Raw genomic sequence first — 23,089 nt, 5'->3', positions numbered from 1 at the left:
CACACACACACACACACACACACCAAATTGCACTTTTCACACAGCTCCCGTGGAAGCATCCCACACTCCTCGGAGGATCTGTCTTCCCTTCTCTCTTTCATGTGACTTATTATCCTTATTATTATGGGATTTGTCTTCTCTTCTCTTCTGGTGTCTTCTGAGATAACACCAGCGAGTGTCTAGCAGAGGTAAGTGTCTCGTTGCAGTTCGCCGCTGTTGACACAAGGCATCTGACTTTGTTACCACTGAGCCACACTGATTCTGTGGATCTTTAGGGGAGAAACGCATGAATTTTTAATGTCTATTAGTAAAAATAGACGCGCACATTGTATCTGCTCTGTCTTATTTAGGCTGCGTTACTGTGATTTGCCTGCAGTGTTGTGTAAACAAAGTGCATGGTCTGGTTGTACCGGCGTGTGGTCACAAGCGGACTCTTCTTGCTTTCCTGCAGATATTTTTTCAGCTGGAAAAAAAAAAAAAAAAAGGAAAGGAAAAAAAAAATCAAGCGCAACAAAAAATAACCCAGTATGACAGGAGCATGTCAGCCTTGCGTGTCTTTGGGTGTATTGTCATCTTTCTCTGCCATTTCCGTCGCTGCAGATGGAAGAGCTTTGACTTGCGTCAGCCTGCAGTCACATTATGGTTCTGGGCCGAGCTGTCAACATGAGTTTGATGGACATTTCGAAGATCTTCTCCCTGCTGCAGCCCAAGGAGGAGGATGAGGACAGCGAGCAGTGTCAGGCCTTGAACAACGCAGTGAGCAGCGACGACGTGGCCCTGCTCTCCGAGCTCCTGTCTCAGGAGACGTTCAGGAGGTCCATCAATGCTCGGAGCGGGTGGGGGGTCCCTGTGACACCCCTGCGCACTGCTGCTGCTCACGGACACCTGAGGTGCTTGGAGCTGTTGTTGGAGCACGGTGCAGAGGTGAGACACACAGAGACTGTTCTGTTCTGGATCTGTGAGAACAGGCGTGGAGGACAAAACAGTGATAACAGGCCGTTTGATCAGCAACATCATGTCAGCGTTTTATTTTCGAAGCCAGAGAGGGTTCCTACACTCTTCCTGCAGGTCTTCAGAAAAAGAAGCAAGATTAGACTTTCACTACTTCAACACTTGATGGCATTAAAACTGCACTAATCAGTATATTTATTTGAACAGGAGATCAAATTGTATAATATGAAAGGGGTCACTGGTAGGAACAAGCCCGTACAGAATTATGACCTGACTGTTAACTTCAGTTCTAGAGGACTCTTTTAGCGCCTTTTGGCTCATTGTTTTGGTTTTGCTGTGCTTTTAATCCCATCAATGCAGTTTCCAGAGGCAGCAGGCAGCTATATCTGTTGGGAAAAAAAATAAATAAATAAAATAAAAGCTATGATGACCCAAGTGTGCACTACCTGACTAGTTACCTAATGGCAGATAATTTTAGCAACTAGCTAAGGAAATGGATGTCTGACTCAGCAGGGGTAGACTGTAGGCCATCGGGCAACTATTTCAGGCCTCCCTGGCGCTAACTGCAGGAAAGATAAGATAAGACAGAGCTTTATTAACCCCCCCGAAGGCAGATGCTGTGCCCGAGGTTGCTACAAAAAACAACAACCTACATGCTAAAAATGGCGACTTACTCTAACCTGGTAGCTAACGGCACAAACATAAGCGAGTGGCGGTTGTTACCTTTCGTCTGTGGGGTTTTCGCCTGTTTAAGGCCACGTACAAATGTTTCCGCCCAAAACCATTTTGTTGGGGAACTGTAACTAAATTCTGTGCTAAGCCTGTCGCTGTAATTGGTTTAAAGAAACAAAAACAAGCAAGAGCTTTTTCCCCTGATACAATAAGCCATGTCACATACAGCCAGACCTTCCACCATCCTCTACACAGCAGAGGAAACAGGTCCCGCATGCAAAACTAAGACAGACTGAGCATTTAGTTGGTAAGAAGATATATATTTCCCTATGGGGTATAATATATCAGGCGAATAAATGGATCCTCAGTCTCCCCTGGACAGGGATTCTTTGCTAATATGTTAATCCAACACGAGAGGTGAAATGGTTGCAGTTTTAATGGATCACTATGTAGTTTTGGAGAAGAATCCCAAACTCAGAATTTTAATATTGATAATATTAATGAGGAAATTATGCAAGCTCAAAGATATTTATTTTGTCCATAACTGAAATAACATGCTGTTCTCAGAGGACAAGTAGTTCCCCAGAACACTGTTTGAAGCTAGAAAAGGTGGCAGGGTCCGCCAAATACAAACAAATAGAAAACATTGTATTGTCCATTAAAGTCAGTTTGTTTATTCAGGCACGAAAACTAAGAGAGTTTGTTTAGGCACGAGAACATCAGGCAATTAAGATCTTCCTCGTCCTCTTTCTCAGAACTACACAGTGCTCCTGTACTAACACACAATACACATCGCTCAAGTTCTAGAATAACCAAATCACAGTAAGTCGGGAATGTGTGAACTATTTTTACATGTTGGTCCAATGCTGCGTTTGGCTCTAGATCGACAGCCTGGACGTGAAGGCCCAGACACCCCTGTTCACAGCTGTCAGTGGGAAACATCTGGACTGCGTGGTCGCCCTGCTGAAGGCCGGAGCCGATCCCAACGGCAGCCAGTACAACAACTGCTCCCCGGTGCTGACTGCCGCCCGTGAGGGCGACCTCGACGTGCTCCGAGAGCTGCTGAGGTACAGGGCTGAGGTGGATGTGAGACCCAAAGTCCCCGAGTGGGCCTCCAACGCCACGGCCTGCAGGGGGCCCCTTTACATCTCAGCTGTTTATGGACACCTGGACTGCTTTAAACTGCTGCTCCTCCACGGGGCCAACCCCAACTACAACTGCACCGATGAGAAGATGCTGGCCCGGATCAAGCAGCCAAAGACAGTCCTGGAGGTGTGTCTCCGTTACGGCTGCGGGGTGGAGTACATCCAGCTTCTCATAGACTTTGGGGCCGACGTGTATCTGCCTACACTGATCATCGATAAGACTACCAAGCAGAATGAGGCTCTGCTTCTGCTGCTCAAAGAGAGAGGTGAGACACCCAATACAGGTTCAATACGTGTGTGAATGTCTCAGGTTGCTCATGCTGACCCACCTTTATTTGTCTCTTTCTGCTCCAGTTTACCCCAAAACACTGATGTCTCAGACCCGGCTAGCAATCCGAAGATACCTCCTCCCAGCCAATAAGGAGGAGGCCATTGACAATTTGGACATTCCTCTCATCCTGAGGAACTACCTGAAGCATGACACCTCTGAACTCATATGATGCTCACGTTGGCATCAGGATATATGGCCAGTGATGTTCTTCTTCTTTCTTTTTTTTTTTTTTTTTTAACCTCATTTCTGTGCCTCCGTGACTAGCTCATTCATTTTTAGCTCTTTCAAGGACAAGAAAATGGACACACACAATTGTCAGTGAAGTTTTATTTATCTCTGGCTCCCTAGGGGGTCACTGTAATTTCCCAGCTCTGAAAATTCTTGGGTTTTTTAAATTTATATATGTTTATGTATGAAGTTTATAACGTGTGAGTATTTTAAAGCAGATATTTAAGCGCTACAAAGCTTACAGAAGTGCCTTTGTCAAACACAGAGAGACAGTCATCCCATACGGGCTCCATGTTGGAAAGTGTGCCCTGTCCTTGAGCAGTGTAACACCACAGTCGACCACTAGAGACCACAGTAACACTGTCGATGCTCCTGCTCCAAATATGAGGCTTCTCATTGGCTGATGAGAACATCTGCTAATGTCTCTTCGCGTCACCTTTAGCTCCGTCTTTTGTACAGGTGACATCGAACAATCCCAAAATAGTCTCCCTTTAGTCATTTAAACATCCAGACACATCTGGAGAAGCCCCCCCCCCCCCACACACACACACACAAACACACTGATAAGAGGCTGAATCTCACCAGGGTGTCTTAGATCTTGCCTGAAAAACAGTCTTGCATCTTCAAAACATTAGGAAGCGGAGTGATCAGCCTACACTTCGGCACAGCCAACTTGGGAGAATATATTTGCATAAGTCTCATTACTTATTGATTACAGCACAGTTGTTTGCAGGCTACAATGTGTGGCTGGAAGTTAGTTGAAAATGTTTTCTTTTGTGACTCGTGAGCACCGTCCGATCACATCATTATATCATGTTTTCCTGCCCTTGAATCTTTCTTTTGTATTACTCAACGACTCCGTAGTGAGTCAGCTGTGTGGAATGGGGCCTACAAACAGGAAATGACGTCACGCGACAGGAAGCCGGAGCACAATGCTCTCACTCGCACACTGACGGCCTCGACATGCAGCTTCTGTAGAGGTTTTATTTTCAACAAAAGTACAGCTATATCAGATATGGATTTATTTTTACAGCAAAGTACAACATATTCCCAGTGCTTCTGATTACATCAAAACATATAATGTACATACAGTTGACATCTCCGCTCTCCCATTCACAGTTTCTGGATTGAATAGGCATTATTTTTCAGGTTTTTCATCTCTACAACAAATAATCAAACTCAAAAAGGTCAGCAAGAAAGAAAATGACAAATGTTTGCATATGACGACAAAGGATATGAATACTGTGAGTGACGTTTTTCTGTGATAGGCAAAAAATCCAGACCTCATACTAGATGGTAATATACAATGGATAGATTCCTAAAACGTGGAATGTCAGTCTTCTGTTAACCTTGTTGCCATTGAACATCACATCAGTTTATGGCTCGTTGAAGACTCTGTTGCAGCCAGACTAGTCTGAGACAACACCGGGCTGCGTGACCAAGTGCAAGGAGTTCCTACTGAAGACGTCGCTATGCTAAATGCGAGTGAACGCAGGCTAGCGGCTCAAGCGCACCCCGGGCTAAAAAAGGAAATGACGTAAATCTGAGCAACCTCTGATGCGTCCGATTGACAGTCTGCTAACTTGGCTGCCTTGGAAAAAGAGATAAAATGAACGAAAATCTTCAACTGCACAGAAGGCTGTCCTCTCAGCTCTCAGCACGAGGTCGGGATGAGAATTATGCAAGGAGATAAAAATCAATATATACATCCTTTTTTAACAATGTGGCCAAAATGGTACAATTTAATACTGCGTTCAATAAATACAAGTGAGGAATTCATTTGTCCTGTCAAGTCATTGTACTTCAAAGCATCATTTTCTTAAGTAGAAACAAGAGCATGATATGAATTGCAATGAAGTACTGTGTGTGTGTGTGTGTGTGTGTGTGTGTGTGTGTGTGTGTGTGTGTTCAGGATTATGTTTATTTTTAGCTCATCCCGAGAGGTTTCGCAGTTATTCAGCTCTTCTGCTCGACTACAAATTTATACACAAACACCCATGATCAGTGCTAACTCCTATTTGGTTCACTGTTGTCATAGAAAAATTATACCCGTTTTGCCTCAGCGGTTGATGGCATGAAAAGAAAAAGAAAAGAAACGAAAAAAAAAAAGACAACAACAAAGAAAAAGCAGTTTGGACCATGTAAGTCAAAGAAAAGAAACCAGAAATTCAAAATAATGTTACAGTTTGCCCATTATATGTGGGCCAAAAGAGAGCATCAGTGCCTTTCATTTCACCTATCAACAGTTCAGTCTTTGATTCAGCATGGGGAAGGATGTTCCCCGCTACTTGACAATAAATAAGAAAAAAAAAAAAACCAGAAGCTACAACCTGTGATGTGTAGTGAGCAGGAGACAGGTGGACAGAGAAAAGAACTCCCTTTTGAGTGAGATGGTATGGGTTCACGGGATGAGTGGATTTCCGCGTCGTTGGAAATAAAATCCCATTTGGAAGTTAAATGAAACTGAACAATCTGTTAAGAGTTGTCTTAAGTCTCATGCAAAATATTGGATGCCACAAGCATGCATTTACCTGGTACTGAGGTCTACCGCACGCTAGAACTGGAACAACATTCGTCTCCAACGCAAAATACCAATATCCAAATATATGATCTGTTCTTTTTACATTATTTACAGTGTGTAGCTGATAAAGGTAAAATAGATGATTCTTTTGATTCGTAACTCACTTTTAATAATATACTTTGAAATATGAAACCTATCTCGACTAATGAAAATCTGCTTCCTACTATATACTCAAATTAAAACCGTCTCTCAGCAGTGTTAAATAGATAACAATAAAAGGAACTCTATGTGGTTTCTTAAATTAACTTCTTTCTGTGCAATAAAGTTAACGCTATGTGAGTGTGATAGAATATAATAATGTTTTTTTTTAATTTTATTTTTTTAAGTGTTTCAGTCAGACAGCACAGTATCTACTCAAATGGAAAAAGGCCTGACCTCTGGGTTTCTGTCCGAGTGGATCTCGTGCACTGGGGAAGGAGGAATTCCCAGTGTGTTTCAGAGAGAGAGAGGGGGAAAGAGATAAAGAGCGAGTGATAAAGAGAGAGAGAGAGAGGGAGAGAGAGAGGGAGAGAGAGAGAGATGCGAGTCCCACACTGAAGGGAAAACACATGACTAATTCAAATCTGCCTGTGAAACTGAATAGATAATCACTAGTGGAATGCTGGAAGGCACTGTTAGATAGCATCTCTCTTCTCCGCAGCAGAACGGGCCAGCAAGTGCGTATGATTATGCGTCTCTGCGTGTGTATGTGTGCGCGCGTGTGTGTTTGCCTGCATGCTTGCATCTGTATGTCGGTACTGGTGGCGGCGGCGTGGAGTAGGGGGGATGAGGGTGAGGGAGTTGAGGAGGGGGGGGGTGGGCGTAGCACGGGACCTGAGGTTTTCATGGCCTGGGAACCACATCTGTTTTTTTTTTTGTTTTTTTTTGTTTTGCTGCGCCAGACAAGGGAATTGTCTTCCACAACAATCTCACTGGGAGCCATCTCTACAGACACCAGCAGCCAACTCACCCGTTTCTCAACTTTCTTTACTGAAACAGAACATAAATTACACAACATACAAAGCAATTCTATAAGGTCTTTTTTTCCAAATAGGTTATAAGGCCTATAAGAAGGCAAACAAATGACATAGAACGATATATAACTCTTTCATATCACGTTGTAGTGAATAGTGAAGATATATAATGATATATCACATTGCACAAGTTGTCATACTGTATATGTACTGTCCATCAGGTGATATAATTCAACACAAAATGTACTTCTGTATCTGAGGTCAAAATATGAGCACAAACCAAGGACAGATGTGTCACTTACATTCCAACTGTAGAAAAGAATACCCCTTCATGATGTGTGTAAATTAGTCGGTTCTCTTCTCTTTAAGGAGCACGGGGACCTCGCTCACAGCAGTTTCAGGGGCGAGAGTGGGAGAGGGCGGGGGTGGGAGGGGGCATTGTTGATGCTAAACAAATCAATCTGATCGGGCCACAGTCCTCTGTGAAATCACTTAACGGCGCTGAGCTAACTGGCAGAACATGGATCAGATCTGGAAAAAGCAATGTGACGGGGGATGGAGGGAGGGCCAAGATTTTCGAGGCTGGAGTCTTTAGGGACGCATGAATCTGTCAGAGGACACCTGCATGCTACAGATCGACTTCACCTTCCTGCCTCCCTGTAGTGTTGGATCGCACTTCTGCAGTGCGCTGCTCTCTTTCACTGCTGCCTCACAACCAGGTGATACAGTATGGTTGTCCAGTTTGTTTAGAATTTCTGCCATTTTTTGGGGGGGACCATCTCCCCCTCGTGCTGGTCAAGGTTCATTCTAATTTTTCACACTGTGGCATCTGAGAGAAAAAAAACTCCTCAGACTGAATATGTGCTGTGCTTTTTACAATGTGAGCAATACAAAATAGTTAAGTCAGCTGAAGAAGAGGTCTTTTTTTTCTTTCCTTGTTTTTTTAACAGCTGACAGTGAAACAGAGATATCATTTTAGACCTTGGCCAATGCATCGACTTCACTTTTAGCTCTCAGTGGAGATCCGGAGGTAGGCTGTGCTCTTTCCAAACACCCAGTGAGCTGCCAGCACAGTGCTACAGGGGTGGTCTCTGGGGAGAGTGGGGAGGGGCTCTGACACGAGGCAGGTGGAGCGTAGCCTGCCTATCTCCTGCTCCCGGCTGTTTCATCTGAGCAGTGAGCCCTCCGTCAATACGCGAACCTGCAGCCCCTCGGCGTGATCGGTTATGAATACCCTGTCAAAAGTGGTTGGTGAAAGGATGCAAATATTCTACTGATGCTCTCACTATTGATTTGTTCCCTGACCCATCGTATCATGGCCAATGGCAGGTTTCCAACAGAATGAAGCACTTCCTCTGAGAGCCACTGACTCACAGAGGCTGAGCAGGTGGGTAGAGAGATAGAGAGGAGGACAAGAGGGATGTAAAGAGTGAGGGAAACAGTGCGAACGTCAGACTTGGTGAAGAGAGGGCTACTATACACGGACAGCTAAGGAGGGGAGTATGGAGTGTTGAGAGTGAGGGGGAGATCCAGACGCCGGTGGAGCAGAGACGGCCCGACCGACCGGTCTGTGATCAGTGGCAGAATGGATCGAACTCAGAGATGATGCTGACAGCAGAGCTTCATAGTTCCTTCAGACGACCGCAGCCAAGTGAGCTGAGGTCCGTCATTATTCACTCTCACATTCAGAGGAATGCAACCGGTAATCTCACATAGCAGCACAGCAAGATCTCAGCTTTTCTGGACACAATCATACTACTAGGAATGCCCTGGCTTGGCCTCGTCGTTCTTTCCAGGTGATGGATTGAAAAATGAAATAATAGAACAATCTCGATAACTCCAGGACATTCAGATGGCGTGAAGATGCAGATTCCGAGGGAAAGAGTTCATGACAGTCGACTCAGCTGGAGAAGTGTGATAACTAAGAACGTTACTAACATATATGAATTGTAAAGTTTTATTTTTTTCCTCAATTTCTCAAGTCTTCAGTCCTCTTGCTGCTTCCAGTCACACTCTATATCAACATTGGTCCTTAACGTCAAAGTCTCTTGTGTATGTGTGATTTTTTTTTTTTTCCGTATTTTTCCTCATGATCATCCAGTGTTTAGTGCTTCTAAGAAAAATAGCTGGTCCTTCAGAAGAGTCTGTGTATCTCTATTTCTTAAATGGAGCTAATCTACTAAAATTCTGCCAGAAAGGAGCCTGGCCTCTTTTGGATTGACTGAATTCAAAAACCTCTCCTTGTGCCATGTCCTCCGTTACCTCATACTGCCCCACACTGAGGGGGTCCTGCGGGGGTGGGTATGAGGGGGGCGTGCACCTGTTTACACCTAGGAAGGCAGGTGCAAAAAGAGCCAGAAAGGAGTGCAAGGGGGTTGGGGGGGAGGAGGCAGCGCAGGGCATAAAGCGAAAGAGAAAAAAGCAGGGGAGGTGGATAGCAAAACAGGAAACATTGTCAGTAATGTATCTGAAACAGACACAACACCACAACACCAAGTCATGCTTCCAAAGAAAGCAGGCACAAAGACATACAAAATGAGCCTCCTGTGTTAACATTCCTGCATATTAAACCTGAGATATGATACAATGTGATCATATGATGACAGCTGAATTGGAGGAAACGTGGAATTCAGCTCTAGCAATGACACAAGGGAGACTAAAGATGCTATTCAATCAAACTCTGTAGCAGGCAAACAAGAGAACCCACGGATTATGTCTGATACGATGATGAAAACCAGGCATTTGGACGAGGGACATTGTTCTTCCATGTTTGTTGACAGCGCATTTGTTTGAATAGCACCCTCGACACTCGAGAACAAAAATAGAGCCAACAAAAAGCCGTTAATATGCATTTAACTACAGTCTACAATGTCATTTAGCTACAGTCTACAAGCATCACAAACTATGCTAGTGCAATTAAAAATTAGATACAATCAATATTTGGAGATGAAATATTCAAAAGTTGCCATGGCATCTTGGAAAAGGAATGCAAAGATGAGAAACAGTGTGTTTTGTTACGGCTATTTTGCCAAACACTGTTTTTTTAGCAGTTAGAAGGGTTTGATCTGTTTGTGTTAGAGGAACCTGTTTATCTTGGATCAGTCAAGATAATGCTTGTAAACAGATTGGACTGTGACTGCATGCTCCAATGCCAACGTTAATCACAACGCCTCCCAATGCTGCTTAGCAGTTGCCATGGCATCTTATTGTGCTAGCTCTAAGGAGAACTCTAATGCATATACCTTTATCATTTTCAAACCATGTCCATACAACATGGCCCTCTTTCTCAAGATGAAATCTATAAATGAATCTGAAATTCAAGAGAGTACTTCACCTTGTGCCAGCCATGTACACATACAGCACTTAGAAACACACAACATTTACTTCTGACAGACATCTACAGGGATCCTAACGTCAGAGAAAACATTCCAGCAGTGGTTAATTAATACCTTAATGGATGGTCATGCTTATAGTGAAACTGGCAATAGCAAGAACATCAGTAATGGTCAATGTACAAACATCTAGCCTGGCACTAAAATGGCTAAAACTTAAAGGATCATGCCAGCAGTTTTACACATGTGGGTCCCCTGTCTGGTGCTTCGTCAGGAGCTAGCATTGTTGAATAACTTGTTTGACATGTTTTCCTTTTACTGAGATAGGCAGTAGCTGTTGGTGGTTGGGAGTATTTTGACTGTGCATGACAGGAATAGGTAACATGATTATGCTGATGTTTCAGCCTATGTCAGCCTCTTACTTCTGGTGATTGCATTTATGCTTGAAAAATGTGGTGTTGTTTTGTGAAGACTATCTTCCCGAACAAAATGCCATACAAACAAAAAACAAAAAGTATCATAAACTTGTATTTGCCACAGAGCTAATTGTCTGTAATAACTGAAAATCCAGCTGAAATCCCATAGGCTTTATGTCAAGGGAGCAAGGGCAAAGCTAACATCTAAGTTAGCCTACAAAGAGTCATCCCTGTCACTCCCTGTTAGCATCCCTGTTGTTCAACTTCAGTTGTTATGAATTTTGGGTGCATCTCGCAAAAATAACTTAGATGAATGCTTAGCTCCACTCTCTCATCTAAACATGGTCACTTCTGGCTCCAAAAACCAAAAGACGGCAATGTCTCAAATGTCAAATCAAAAGCTTCATAAAGGGTAATCCACAAACCACAAAGGCAATGTCAGGGTGTCTACGTCCACTTCTTTTATAAAGTCTACAAATCTACAATTTAAATGCTGTAATAAAACAAAAACTGACCACAGACTACACATGAGAAGTAACCCAAAAGGGTGATTTTTGTTTAGGGTATACTGTGACAATCTGAATGTAAACAGAGGTGGTAAGCACCAACAACCACCCTAACTCAGTAAAAGAAAAAATGCAAACAACTGTCTGAGGCATTAAGTTTTTTAAGACAAGCGTGACACAGGACCCACATGCCATGAACACTGGCATCACCCTTTAAACTGAATACTTCATGCAAACAGCCCTCTGTCTTTTCATTGATGCTTAACAGCTGCTTTAACTCATATCAGGTCATCCTTGTGTATGTGCTGACAGACATTTGACTCAACGGTAAAATATTGTAAAAGCGAGAAGACATGAATCCACGTGACATTTTCTAGCTTACTTAGTACACAGTCTAGGTCCATTCAGAAACAAAGTCGGCGTGTTTAAGAAACGGTATAGAAAGTAAAAAAAGAGAGCAGGTTAAAGGAAGAGTAAACAGCGATGAGAAGACAGAGCACACCAGCGAGGAAAAGAAAAGGAAAATCACCTGATATCTTCTTGTTGCCTCACCTTTCTGTTTGGTCACCTTTCTCACTGTCATGGCCGCCTGTCGCTTCTGATACTCAGAGATCTCAAAACCTAAACGACAAACAACATTGTATGTTTTATAAATGTGGTATGAACTAGGAGATTAAGGACCAGTTTTGGTGTTTACACAGTTCATTAGCATGCTAACTTAAGTCTCTGTGATAAAATACACACATCTGATAATGTCAAAACTGTTGAATTCTTACATGTTGCACACAAGTCACAGTACAAAACTTACTAAAATACACTGGGAGGGTGAATATGTTCAAAATTACCATGATATTTCCACAGTTGAGCAAATCAGCCATTATCTATTGATACACTCATTAGTATTAATTTCCATTATAGTGATCTGAAAACTGGATCAAATCAGGTAAAAAAAAATCTTGTTACATTTTGTTGAAATCATAAATTACTAAATTCTGTCAACAGCAGTCATAAAAAAAATATTTAAGGAACTAAACCCCTCAGTAAAATCAAACCTTCAAAATAAAGATATGCATCACTACTGAAGTGGAGAGTTCTGGTTCAAAGTATAAGAAATAACTCATTTTGAGAAAATGGCTTTTAAAGATATGGACTAATATTCCATACACATATACAACAAGTGAAAAGGGTTAAAAATAAATACCAGCATGAAACTTCCCAAGTTCACTACTTACATTAAGACCATTATTTCCTCATCTTTGAAAATGCGAATTGGGCATTACCAAATCAAATATGTGCTAATTTAAAAAAAAAACTTTGCGAAAATGTATTTTCGACATTTTCTTTGCATCAGTCAGAAAGAATAGCTCTCAGTTTGGCCAATGCATCAAAACACATTTTTGCCTGACAAGGCATTAATGTATCCCAACTCTTTGTCCATGTGGCATGATCCTGTGAGTAAGAGCTAAGGTCTGATTGCCGTACTCACTCACTTTATTGCTTCAACTTTATTCACATTTCCCGGGTAATTCATGTTTGGTGCCCAAAAAAGTCACCATGTAGTGTGCTGCAGTAAAGTCAACATGTAAGCTCCATTGCCCATTGTGAATGAAAACGAATGCTTTCCAAACAGGGAGGTGCTTGACTAACCGATTTTCTCATCCTCCTGCACCATCTTCCTCTCCTCGTGGAAGGCCCTGAGCCAGCGGATCTTCTCCTCTGGCTTCTTGGCCAGGAAGATGTGGATCTCCTCGCTGTCTTTGTTGCACAATTTGAAGGCGTTCTTCACGCTGACGTTGAAATCGTCGTCACGGCCGTCTATGGCGTCCCGCACCTCGTAGCGATCCATGTCGATGCGGCCCTTATAGTACAGGATGTCCCGGCGTATCAGATCCTGGGAAAGAGGAAGAGGAGAGGGTCTGTTTGTTAATGTGTGTGTGCATGTGTGCTGAACCTTAGAGGTGTCAACAGGCATCCTTCCCTCGGTATCCTGAGAGTCTGTCTTATGCAACCCTTTCCATCTGCTGCCCAAACATACAAACACCTTCCAAACACATTGCTGAATGCCAAGTTTCTCAGCGAATGTGCTGGAGACTCGATATCACAAATTGTAGAAAACACTATTTCAACAATGGCAACTACTCCAGTCTAATGTAATGCACAACCACACAACAACATTGGAATAAATCCCATCTTTGTGATGCTTATAATGGTGTTTTTTGATGACAGTCTGCTTCAGTTTATTCAACTCTCTTAATTTTTAGACCACTGTTTGCATTTAATTCAAGTGAAATTGTGCAGGATGTATCCACCCTAGATGTCTTGATAAAACTTGTTCAGTCCAACCAACAGTCCAAAACTCATTGATATCTTCTATACCATACAATAAAATGTAATACAAGAAAATTCTTGTAAATGAAAATGACAACACAACAAATCATCTGCCTGAGCTGTGTAGCACAGTAAATATGTTAAAAGTTATAAGTAAATTGATTACAATTCTTATTGAGGATAAAAAAGATACCAAAGAATAACGCTGATACTAAGATAAAATAGGCATTAAAAGGATTTGACTATTTTGGACTATAAAATGTCAGAAAAATGGTGTCATCCACAATTTCCAATAGCCTTAAAAAACTCTTTTCATTTTTTTGTTCGACCAGTGGTTAGAAATCCAATAAAAGAGAAACAAATCATGACCTAAATTGGTAACTTTAGCAAAACAGGCAATTCATTTTCTAGGATCGACTATTTGTTCCAGCTCTGTAGCAGTTCATGATCCACAAACAACCTTAACCTTAAAAGTTACTTGAAAAATTTGCAGGAATAAACAAAACAATAAAACAAAATATATGAAAAGTCTTCATCGTGACTGTTGCCTTGGGACCAAAGAACATCCAGTCCCAACATGAGGTCAAGGAAGGTAAAAAGAGGAAAATTAAGAGCAGGGATCTTTTAATAAGCGTGCAGAGACCAATCTGCATCTCCTGATAAGGAAGAGATGAGAAGAAAAGATGGGAGGCAACATGCAATGTGTTACTAACACACCCAGAGGGCTGCCATTACACATGTTGTGCAAAGGATGCTGGATAAGGATACACAGTACAAAGGCTTGAATTTAATATTCAGCATGTCTCTGAGCTGAATTTATTGAGCGGACCAGAACAGCTCAGAAACCAGGTGATCTGCAGAGTTCATTTCCAGTGGCTGTTTTTGTGTGTGTGTGTGTGTTATTCTGAGTAATTGTGAAATTAATATTTGTCTCTGTGTACACATTTGTGCGATGGCGCACTTAGACAGCCCTTGTATGTTTGCGTGAAAGTGTCTTTCTGTATTTGTGTCTGTGTCTGCGGGTTCATGTGCTGTAGTGTAGAGTGTAGCCGAGCGTGAACATCCGTCTGACAGGAGAGCACAGCCTTGGTGCATCGGAGCCCAAACTACCACAGCCCCATTTTGTGAAAGGTGCTGAGGATTTGAATGCATCTTCACTAGGGGCTAGTGCGTCTCATATAGGGCATTATGTAATCTATTTGCAGCTCTCGAGTAAGGTTGAAGAAGAAGTCACATCTTCAAGCACCTCCGCCACCAGCCATGTGATACACAACTTTGAAGAACACAGACTGAGGGTGTGTTTTAGCTTATCAGCAGGCTTTCAGCTGACAAAGTCATCAAAAAAAAAAAAAGGAAGAAAGTGAACAAAAAGACAGCGAAAGAGCCTACCTTCTTACAGAGGACCAGCTGGTGATCAAAGAGGAAGAAGACTCGCTGCTGGCTACGTCCATACGGCTGATAGATCCATGACAACTCCCCAGTGTAGATGAGCTCCGAGCTCCTGTCCAAGATATCATCCCCCTAGACACACACACACACACACACACACACACACACACACACACACCAAGAACACACATATGAATTTATAACTGAAGAGGACACTAAAAAGACAGAATTATGTAAGTGGTGCTACTGCCAAAAGCTTGACTTGACTAATTCTACTCTTGAGTAAAGATCAGTCGTAGTTAGCAGTTCTAATGTATTCTGTGGCTCTGAAGGTACTTTATCAAATCTAAATCTACCCCAATGATGTCATAGTTAGACCTGTGTTGAAAAAATCGATTCTCCGATTCTGAATCGATTCTCATATTAATTCCCAAAGATCGATTCGTAAGTTCAGAGATTGCTTTTTTTTAAAATGCATTTTTCCCCGGTGAACTTTAATTCCACTTCATGTCGCGCGTGAAGTGAAGCTCTCAAAACAATGAACATGGTGTCGGACAGCAGTAAAGTTAGGGATTCATTTGCAAAGATATGTGGCCGTATTCAGTTGCTGAAAACGAGGGCTTCAGGCGGCTAACGAAAGTAACGGATTCTGAATCTTCAGAATCAAAATCGAATCGATTCTTGAAATCTGAATCGATACCCAGCCCTAGTCATAGTGATGTCATCTGGTGTACATCAGTTTTGTCTTAATAATGATACTTGTTTCCACACAAAACCTGCAAATGGGACATACAGTAGGGTCGATAAGATGTGCATAGATTCTGTCTCTTACAGGCCTTTCGACTTGATATAGGTTACGATGCAATAACAAATTGTTGCCATAGCCATTTAAATAGGCTGAAATCCCAGGAGAGACATGGCCCCCTTATTCTGGTAAAAGAACAGTTTGTCCCCCCTAATATATTACTGTAAACACAATTATGTAATTCACTAATCTAAATAATATGCAGTGAAAGCACACGGGCTAATTATATAACACACTTTTGTTTTAGAGGTCGCAACTTTCCATTTTTTCTGTGTTAAATTACAGGTCACTCTTTATGTTACCCAGCCGTTTGTGTTTACTAGTGAGCCACAATAACATTAAACCATTGTTTGCAGCCGTTTAAGTTGGAGTCAGTGAGAGAAGCACTCAATGCAATGCAGTGCTCCTTTGCTGGCAGGATGATAGTGTATTTGTTAGCAGAGTGACAGGACTACTTTGGAATTGCTTCTGAGAAATGTCTTGGGATTGTCCCCTACATAGTTGATTTTCACCCCAGTGTCTTTCAACAATGTTGAAAAGGTGACTTATATTAAACAACAAGCCATCTATTATGACTACTTCTGAAAGTGTGAAAGTGAAAATTGAGAGAGAGGACATTTTTGAAACAGCTTAAAAGTATCTTTCTAGTTTGTTCAGAGGACATGTGAAGAAGTCATCTCAAGTGTATTTTGGTATTTTTATGGTATTTCGTATCTTCTAATACCTTCCATGACAAATTTGCTGAGCCACACTATGCGCAAAACAACAACTTAATTTTGTGGTCAAAATGTCAGCTGTTTCCTAAAAAAGAATGTATGGCTATAGTGTAATCGATGAGTCATATGTAATCCTCCAAGCCTGATGTACAGTATATGGATTATAAATTGACTAGTAGCAGTAAATCTACAGTATAGTTTATAGTTTTCCCAGGAATAAACTCTACTGCTCCTCAATACCCAAGAAGAAGTCAAGTTTGAAACTTTTGCTATACCTACTAATATTTATTGATTCCATTAGCTCATCCATGCTGAAATTGCATGTCATTGTAGTGATAGAACTGAAGTCTGGTAGCGATTGTAATGGACTACAAACAAGTATTAACCACACCCCCTTTCTTTGTTTGACAAAGAACGTTTACACAGGAACAAACACTGACTGCTGTGGGGATGTAAGGAATTTTATATGCACACACTAACACAAAATGTAATGTTTTCACCAAGGAAACGGCTGGCGCTGTAAAACTGTCTACATTTAGTGACATCTTTATAGAATAAAACGCAAGTTCTTTCATCTCTAGGCAGAGACTGTGACTAAACAGATGGTCTAAACAGACCTGAGCAGATTTTGCCAGTAAAACAACATCAGATGCTTGGTAATTACTCCACAGTCTAAACATACACATACCTCCCAGTCCAGAACTGAAGCTTGCCACTGGGCGATCTTGTCGATGTTCTCCAGCCTCCTCTTCCTCTCGTTGATCTGCTGAGTGACGTTCCGCATTACTGCCAGCGCTGCTGCCACATATCGATAGTCGCTACGGACACAGTACACACATAATTACTCCTGGGGTGTTAAAGGGAGAAGTTATGGCTCTTGGATATCGGCCACTCTTTAAAGAAGACATGTAATGTTGCAGTAGTGAATGATACAGAGTGGCCTATTAAAGGACGAGGGTTATAAACTCAAGGAACAGCAGTCTGCTGGAGCACAGTCAAAATAACACAGTGCTATTTAATTCTAATCAGCCACTTTCTCTCTCCACAGTTAACTCTGACTGCGTCTATGCTAACTGAGCTGGATTTATCCCTCTGGCTTAGATGTGCTACAGATCCAATCCTCACTTTGGAAGATAATGCTTGTGTGTGTGACAGCGCTGCGAGTGTGTGTGACAGAGAGAAGGCCTATATCTGGCAGATTCTCCACAGCTCCTAACAGTCAAACACTGTGATCTGGCAGGCAGAGCTGGCAGAGCTGGCACCTGTCCCTCTCTGGCTGAGAACGCATGGTTTGTGAATGACCTGGAGCTGGCTGAGACACGCTGAATCACTTACACCATGTTTCTGTGGGTTTGCACGCATGAGTTTGCACATCTGGATGCTTGCGTTATGAGAGAGATCATCTGCAAATGTTTAGATTGTGTACTGTGCTTCTGTGCCGTGCGCACAGTGTGTGTGGAGAATGCTGATGCTTGTGCATGTGCCAGCAAATGCCCAAATCCATATTTAATCTGCAGATCTATTTATATCGAGAGTTCTATGCAGTGATCCTATGGCCATGTATTAAAATGAAAATAACTGACTCTGAATACAGTACTGTAATATGCTCTTTTAATAAAACTGAGATTCCTCGATTAAATGTTTTCCTCTATCATTCACAGAAAGCTGGTAAAACAGTACAGAGCAATATTTGTTTCAGTTCATACACTGATTATCACAAATTCAGCAGAATAAACTCGACACGTGCAGATGCTCAATTGCAACACAATGCATCTGGAGCACACTGATGGATCAGTCTTCTTTTTAGAAACAAATGGGCCATCAGAAAGTGACACAATCAGCAGATTAAATGTGACCTTGGCCAGAGGGTGCAGTACCTGTGCTCCTGCGCGGTGTATTTGAGAAGCTCAGCCAACTGGAGGGGATATTTGCAGATTTTCTGGACAGGGGTGAGCAAGAAGCCGTCGATGGCGATGTCGATCATTTGCTGGAGGAGGCGACAGGCCTCAAAGAAGTGCTGGTACCTGCCATCCCTCATCAGTTTGCTCAGCTCCATACAGGCATCCAGATGGTTGTTACAGTATTCTGAATAGATCCAAAAACCATCTTGCTGTAGAAGTAAAGAAGTGGAAATACGCATGATGAGAGAGGAAAACATCTTTAAATAAAACATGCTGTGTACAAAAGAGACTCTCCGGTTGCTAAATTTTTTATAAGAGCCGTTTCCTCAAGAACATGACTTAATCATCCCATTATCTCGAGATAAACTGTTTGCTGGTGACTTAATTATCTCCACAACTTAACTATAATCTCAAGATAACAAGCTAATAGATCAGATAAAAGTTTTGATCTTGAGATAAGATGTTTTACAAAATGATTAGTACTATGGCTGCTCGCAGCTGGACAGCTTGTATGAGTCTGAGCTAAGAGCTACTAAAAGGGACTAAAAGGGTAATCACTATCATAACTCACATGTTCTAAAAAGCATGGTCCGATTTCAGAGAGGTGTGGTTCCTCTGTGTTGTACTGTTTCTCCAAGTCTCTGACAAAGCCCATCTGGAAGCGGTAGATGTCCTCGATGTTCCCGAAGATGACCTTCAGCTGGTCGTCATTGAACATGTCCACACGCTTCCTGCACTGGCGCAAGTATCCCTGCAACAATATGGGTTACAACTTCTGTGAGGCTTTCCGTGGGGATACAGCTCAAGTGGCATGTCCTGAATTGTGACATGGCTGCGAGGCTGTGAGTCAAAAAACGCTCCAGTAAAAGCCTTAGCATGCTTCATCTCAATACTATTTTGGCTAATTCTTTGTAATAAACATGTGAAGTCATTCCTTAAATATAATTTACTGGGATAAAAATGAACTTTGACTCCTTAGAAGCTTAGAAGATGTGGAGTCAGAGACAATTTTGTCTAGGTCGAACTGTGGCCTCAATTTGTCTGCTCAATTCTTGTGGTTAATTAAATGCCCTGAAGCTTTGCCGCATTGGGGAAAGATTTGCAGTAAGACGTAGGTTTTTCTTGCTATTTCACACTCCAATACCCAGAATTCTCTCTGTTGAAATACAAATGCTAAGCCTTTATGTTTTGTTTTAACTCAGTTTCAATACAAATAATCAAAAAAAGATCAATCCAAAACAATAAGATTAAAAACAAATCATTGTATATATTTTTTGTATTTTGTACAGTAAGGTGGGAAGCTTCTTCTGACACACAGCCACTACAGCAATGTGTTCCCTGAACAACCAAGAACATATCAACAGCTTAGTGACATTTTGACTTCATGTGTGCAAGCACTCCACAGCAATTCTTTCCTCTAGCAAGCTTCCCTAAATCCTTAAAGTCTTTAAGTTTACCTACTTGTAAAACACAGTTTGAAAACAGCTCTGACAAAGTATGAATCTCACCTTTGACTGGTTTTTCCATGTCTGTTTTTACAAACAAAAATAGGGATTTACTCTTCTTGCCTGTGCATGTTTATAGCAAGGTGTAAACACTGGGCTCTCAAGAGGTGAGCATGTAAAATTTTAGCTCTGTTGCAACATTTGTGCAAGTATATACTGTAGGTAAGACAGCATTTATACAATAGAATCTTACCCACCTTAAGTAATGATAGAAAGGTAAGTATGAAATTTCTCATTCTACAACTAGCTTGTATTTTTGTGTTTTTTTGTGAGATAAGTACGGAAAAGTGACCCATTAAAACTATGTTGTGTTTCCTGTCATGCATATAAAAAAAATGGAGCTAGGGGTTATGATTGTTAATCTTAAAGCAGGGTCATCAATTCACACACTCTAACCATTATCTTCTGGTCCCATAGATATTTGTTCTTTTGAACCAATTATCATGTGGCACGGCTTCCCATTGACTTCCATTTAATATCAAGACAGGAACAGACAAGCAAAGATAAAACTGTTCAGTGTCAAACAATACAAAATAAAATAAATCCTGTCTGTGCTGTACATGCATACATGTTTTATGCTACACAATGAACTAGCACTGCGCCATGGAAGACCAGGCCCGTTTACTTGCTAAACTATAGAAATTTGCAACTAGTAAGAATTACAGAATTATATCAGTGGACAAATTTAGGAATGTACTGATACATACAGAACAATTATCTAACGTGTGTCTAACGTGTTTTGTAAATTACACTGTTACAAATCCAGAACAAATTACTATGCGAGTATTTGTCATTTGACGACTGTAACTGTTGAACACACGATATCTCCTACTTTCCTTTAAAGTCCATTGTTAGTGTACTGTACGTGCAAAGGAGGCTTCAAGTTTCCACACTGCACTTGTCTATGCTAGATATTGGTCCAGGACTGGCTTCCAAACTCTAGTCATGTCACGAGAAATGCTCATAGCTCTGCTTCTTAAAAACAGACTTTCAGTGAGAGCAGATTTTTACTGTACGATAATCATAGCCAAACAAATACACAATAAGGATATTACTGCGACATCTACAGAAAGTAGAAAATAAATGTTTGCAATCAAATCTATCTTTAACTTTGTTGTTTTTCATTTTCTTAATATCACGGTTACCATGAGTATCGAAATATTGCAACACCCCTAAATGAGCACAGACAAAAATGTTCACTTTAAGTGATGAATGTGTTCAAAGGTCAAGTTATTGCATCTAAATTAAAATTTGGGCGTGTCATGATTTGAGTCTTCGTAAAAGGCTTGCCATCCTAAAAATATAACAACTGGCAAGGCATTTGTTTAATTTTATTAGGTGTGAATTCTAGTTTGTCACATCGGCATGATTCATAATAAAATGACAAATCTAATCTGGACTGGATCACTCCAAGTGTGTCAGCTGCCACTGTGTGTTTTCATTTCCAACAGAAAGAGAATTATTTTTGGACAGTATTGAAATAAACAGAAAAAATACTGTATGTTTTGAATGAAAGTGTGAATGTGGGAGTGTTAAGAATTACGGACCCTTGTGTGGCACTAAAGGGGCTGCTTGTTCTCTCCTACACTCTTCCGCTCATTCATTCTTTACCATTACTTTTCTCACGGTCTCTTTGGTATCAAAGCATGCCCTGGAGCATTAGAGTGTGCGTATGTACTGTATGTGTGTGCACGTGTTTAGTACCTCACAGATGTCCTTGAGGTGTTTGATGTAGTGTCTCTCTGTGCTCATGATCTCATTGATGACGTTGGCTCTCATCTGGTCTCTGTTCTGGAGGGGCGAGCCCAGACACAGGCAGTCATTGGTTGGGTCCAGGTGCCCATTCTGTACCTCGCTGGTTCCCTCGGCTGGTTCCGCTCCTCCGTCCTCCTGGTTCACCCACAGCTGAATGCAGAACACATTCACACACATAGAGCCACACACACGTGAGCTTAAATAAGAAATGTGCTCAGCTTAGTGGTAAGTGAATAAAGCTGATGAAGAGAGTATTAGTAAGCAGATACATTTAGGTTTTCACGTCACAAAATCCTTGGTACTACTCACTCCTCACGGGCATGAATGCACACAGCACACATACATCACATACATGAACACACATCTCACACACACAGAGCTTCATTTAGAGGGTCTCTGGTAGTTTGAACACAGAGTGAGACTGTTGGTCCAGCAGGTCAGAGAGGGTAGCGACAAACTGCCAAACACTCCAGAGTTTCAAAAAGCCTCTTTCTGAGACTGGTGCCCAGAGGGTATTCAATGCCCAACTTCGGCCCTGTGTGTGACTCAAATAAATCTCCCCCCTGCACATATGCATGCACATACACTCGCACACAACCTCACAGTAGTTTCCTCACACATGCACCGACACACGCACGCACACGACCACACACAGTTCCACACACATAGCATATTCCACTCTCGCTCATAGAAAGGGCCAAGTGAGCGTGGTTTCAGATGTCCAGCAGCCAACACCTGATGACACACAGTTTGCCAAGAGAACATCAAAGAACCGACGGGTAGAATGCCAAACACAAGATGAGAAATGCAGCGCCACAGACAAGCAGAGTGACGGGTGGTAGAGCACTGACTGCAGACGAGAACTACTAGCGCAGCATTAAGACTGAGAATTAGTCAGAGTCAACAGTAAATAGAGTGCTGAAAAAAAATATAAATATTTAAAATAGAAACAAGCACGACGTGATTCCATAATCAATCTTATTCTATATGAATCCATTTGTAGCATTATGACTACAGGCATGAAGACATTTAGTTTTTTACTTTTGACTCATCAGTTCTGTTTTACTTTTGACTCATCAGTTCTGCCTCTCTATCGACCCCGTTGAGGATGATGTGAGAACGCCATGGGAACGTTAATGTTTGGTAATGTCGAGGGAACGTTGTGTGGACAGACTGGAGCGGGCGGGTGGGCGGGCGGGCAGGCTGGATGGGTAGATGAAGCTGGGAAAAAAAACGCACCTTTGACGTGGTGTTTTGGAACCGTGGAGTTGCTATGGGGTTGATATAGAAAACCTGTTTTGTTTGGGGCTGAGGAGGGTGGGGTTCCACCTTGGAGAGAGAGAATGACAGAACAGAGAGATACTTTTTGGTCGACAGTCAGTCAGCCTGTCTGCCCTGCCCTCTCAGGAGTGAATATGGAAGGGTGGAGAGGTGGGGATGGCCATGAAGAGTGTGTGGAGGGCGGGGGGAAGAGGGGAGTGCTCTGCTGTAGAACAAGGATGCTAATTCTTCCCTCAATAATAAAGTCAAAGAATTACAAAATAACATACAGTTGTTTCATCAGAGCTTTGTGTT

The 23,089-nt window shown here is 41.9% G+C and overlaps 2 protein-coding genes across 11 annotated transcripts in view; one reads left to right on the top strand and one right to left on the bottom strand.

Annotated features, from left to right (window-relative positions):
* LOC119007031 (ankyrin repeat and SOCS box protein 12-like) lies at positions 1-4,195 on the top strand. The gene is made up of 4 exons (XM_037076326.1): positions 1-188; positions 601-924; positions 2,506-3,034; positions 3,123-4,195. Exons 2-4 carry the CDS (start codon positions 640-642, stop codon positions 3,266-3,268), a joined length of 960 nt encoding a protein of 319 aa, XP_036932221.1. The 5' UTR covers positions 1-188; positions 601-639; the 3' UTR covers positions 3,269-4,195.
* Positions 4,196-6,856: 2,661 nt separating this feature from the next.
* Positions 6,857-23,089, bottom strand: part of LOC119007024 (rho guanine nucleotide exchange factor 9) — a 47,027-nt gene continuing 30,794 nt past the window's right edge. For 6 of the 10 annotated variants that reach the window (XM_037076302.1, XM_037076306.1, XM_037076309.1 and 3 more), the window contains 9 exons: positions 22,754-22,843; positions 21,464-21,664; positions 18,826-19,005; positions 18,231-18,463; positions 17,042-17,171; positions 14,833-14,964; positions 12,763-13,006; positions 11,668-11,736; positions 6,857-9,191 (listed from right to left, as the gene is read on the bottom strand). In XM_037076302.1, the coding sequence (XP_036932197.1) occupies positions 9,016-9,191; positions 11,668-11,736; positions 12,763-13,006; positions 14,833-14,964; positions 17,042-17,171; positions 18,231-18,463; positions 18,826-19,005; positions 21,464-21,664; positions 22,754-22,843 (1,455 nt within the window). In that variant the 3' untranslated portion in view covers positions 6,857-9,015. Of the gene's footprint in view, positions 9,192-9,212; positions 10,172-11,644; positions 11,737-12,762; positions 13,007-14,832; positions 14,965-17,041; positions 17,172-18,230; positions 18,464-18,825; positions 19,006-21,463; positions 21,665-22,753; positions 22,844-23,089 lie in introns of those variants that run through there. The other 4 variants (XM_037076304.1, XM_037076312.1, XM_037076305.1 and 1 more) reach the window with 3 other exon arrangements.

Source organism: Acanthopagrus latus, chromosome 18 (assembly GCF_904848185.1).
Source record: "Acanthopagrus latus isolate v.2019 chromosome 18, fAcaLat1.1, whole genome shotgun sequence".
Lineage (NCBI taxonomy): Eukaryota > Metazoa > Chordata > Actinopteri > Spariformes > Sparidae > Acanthopagrus > Acanthopagrus latus.
This window is presented reverse-complemented; position numbering and strand designations above follow the sequence as displayed.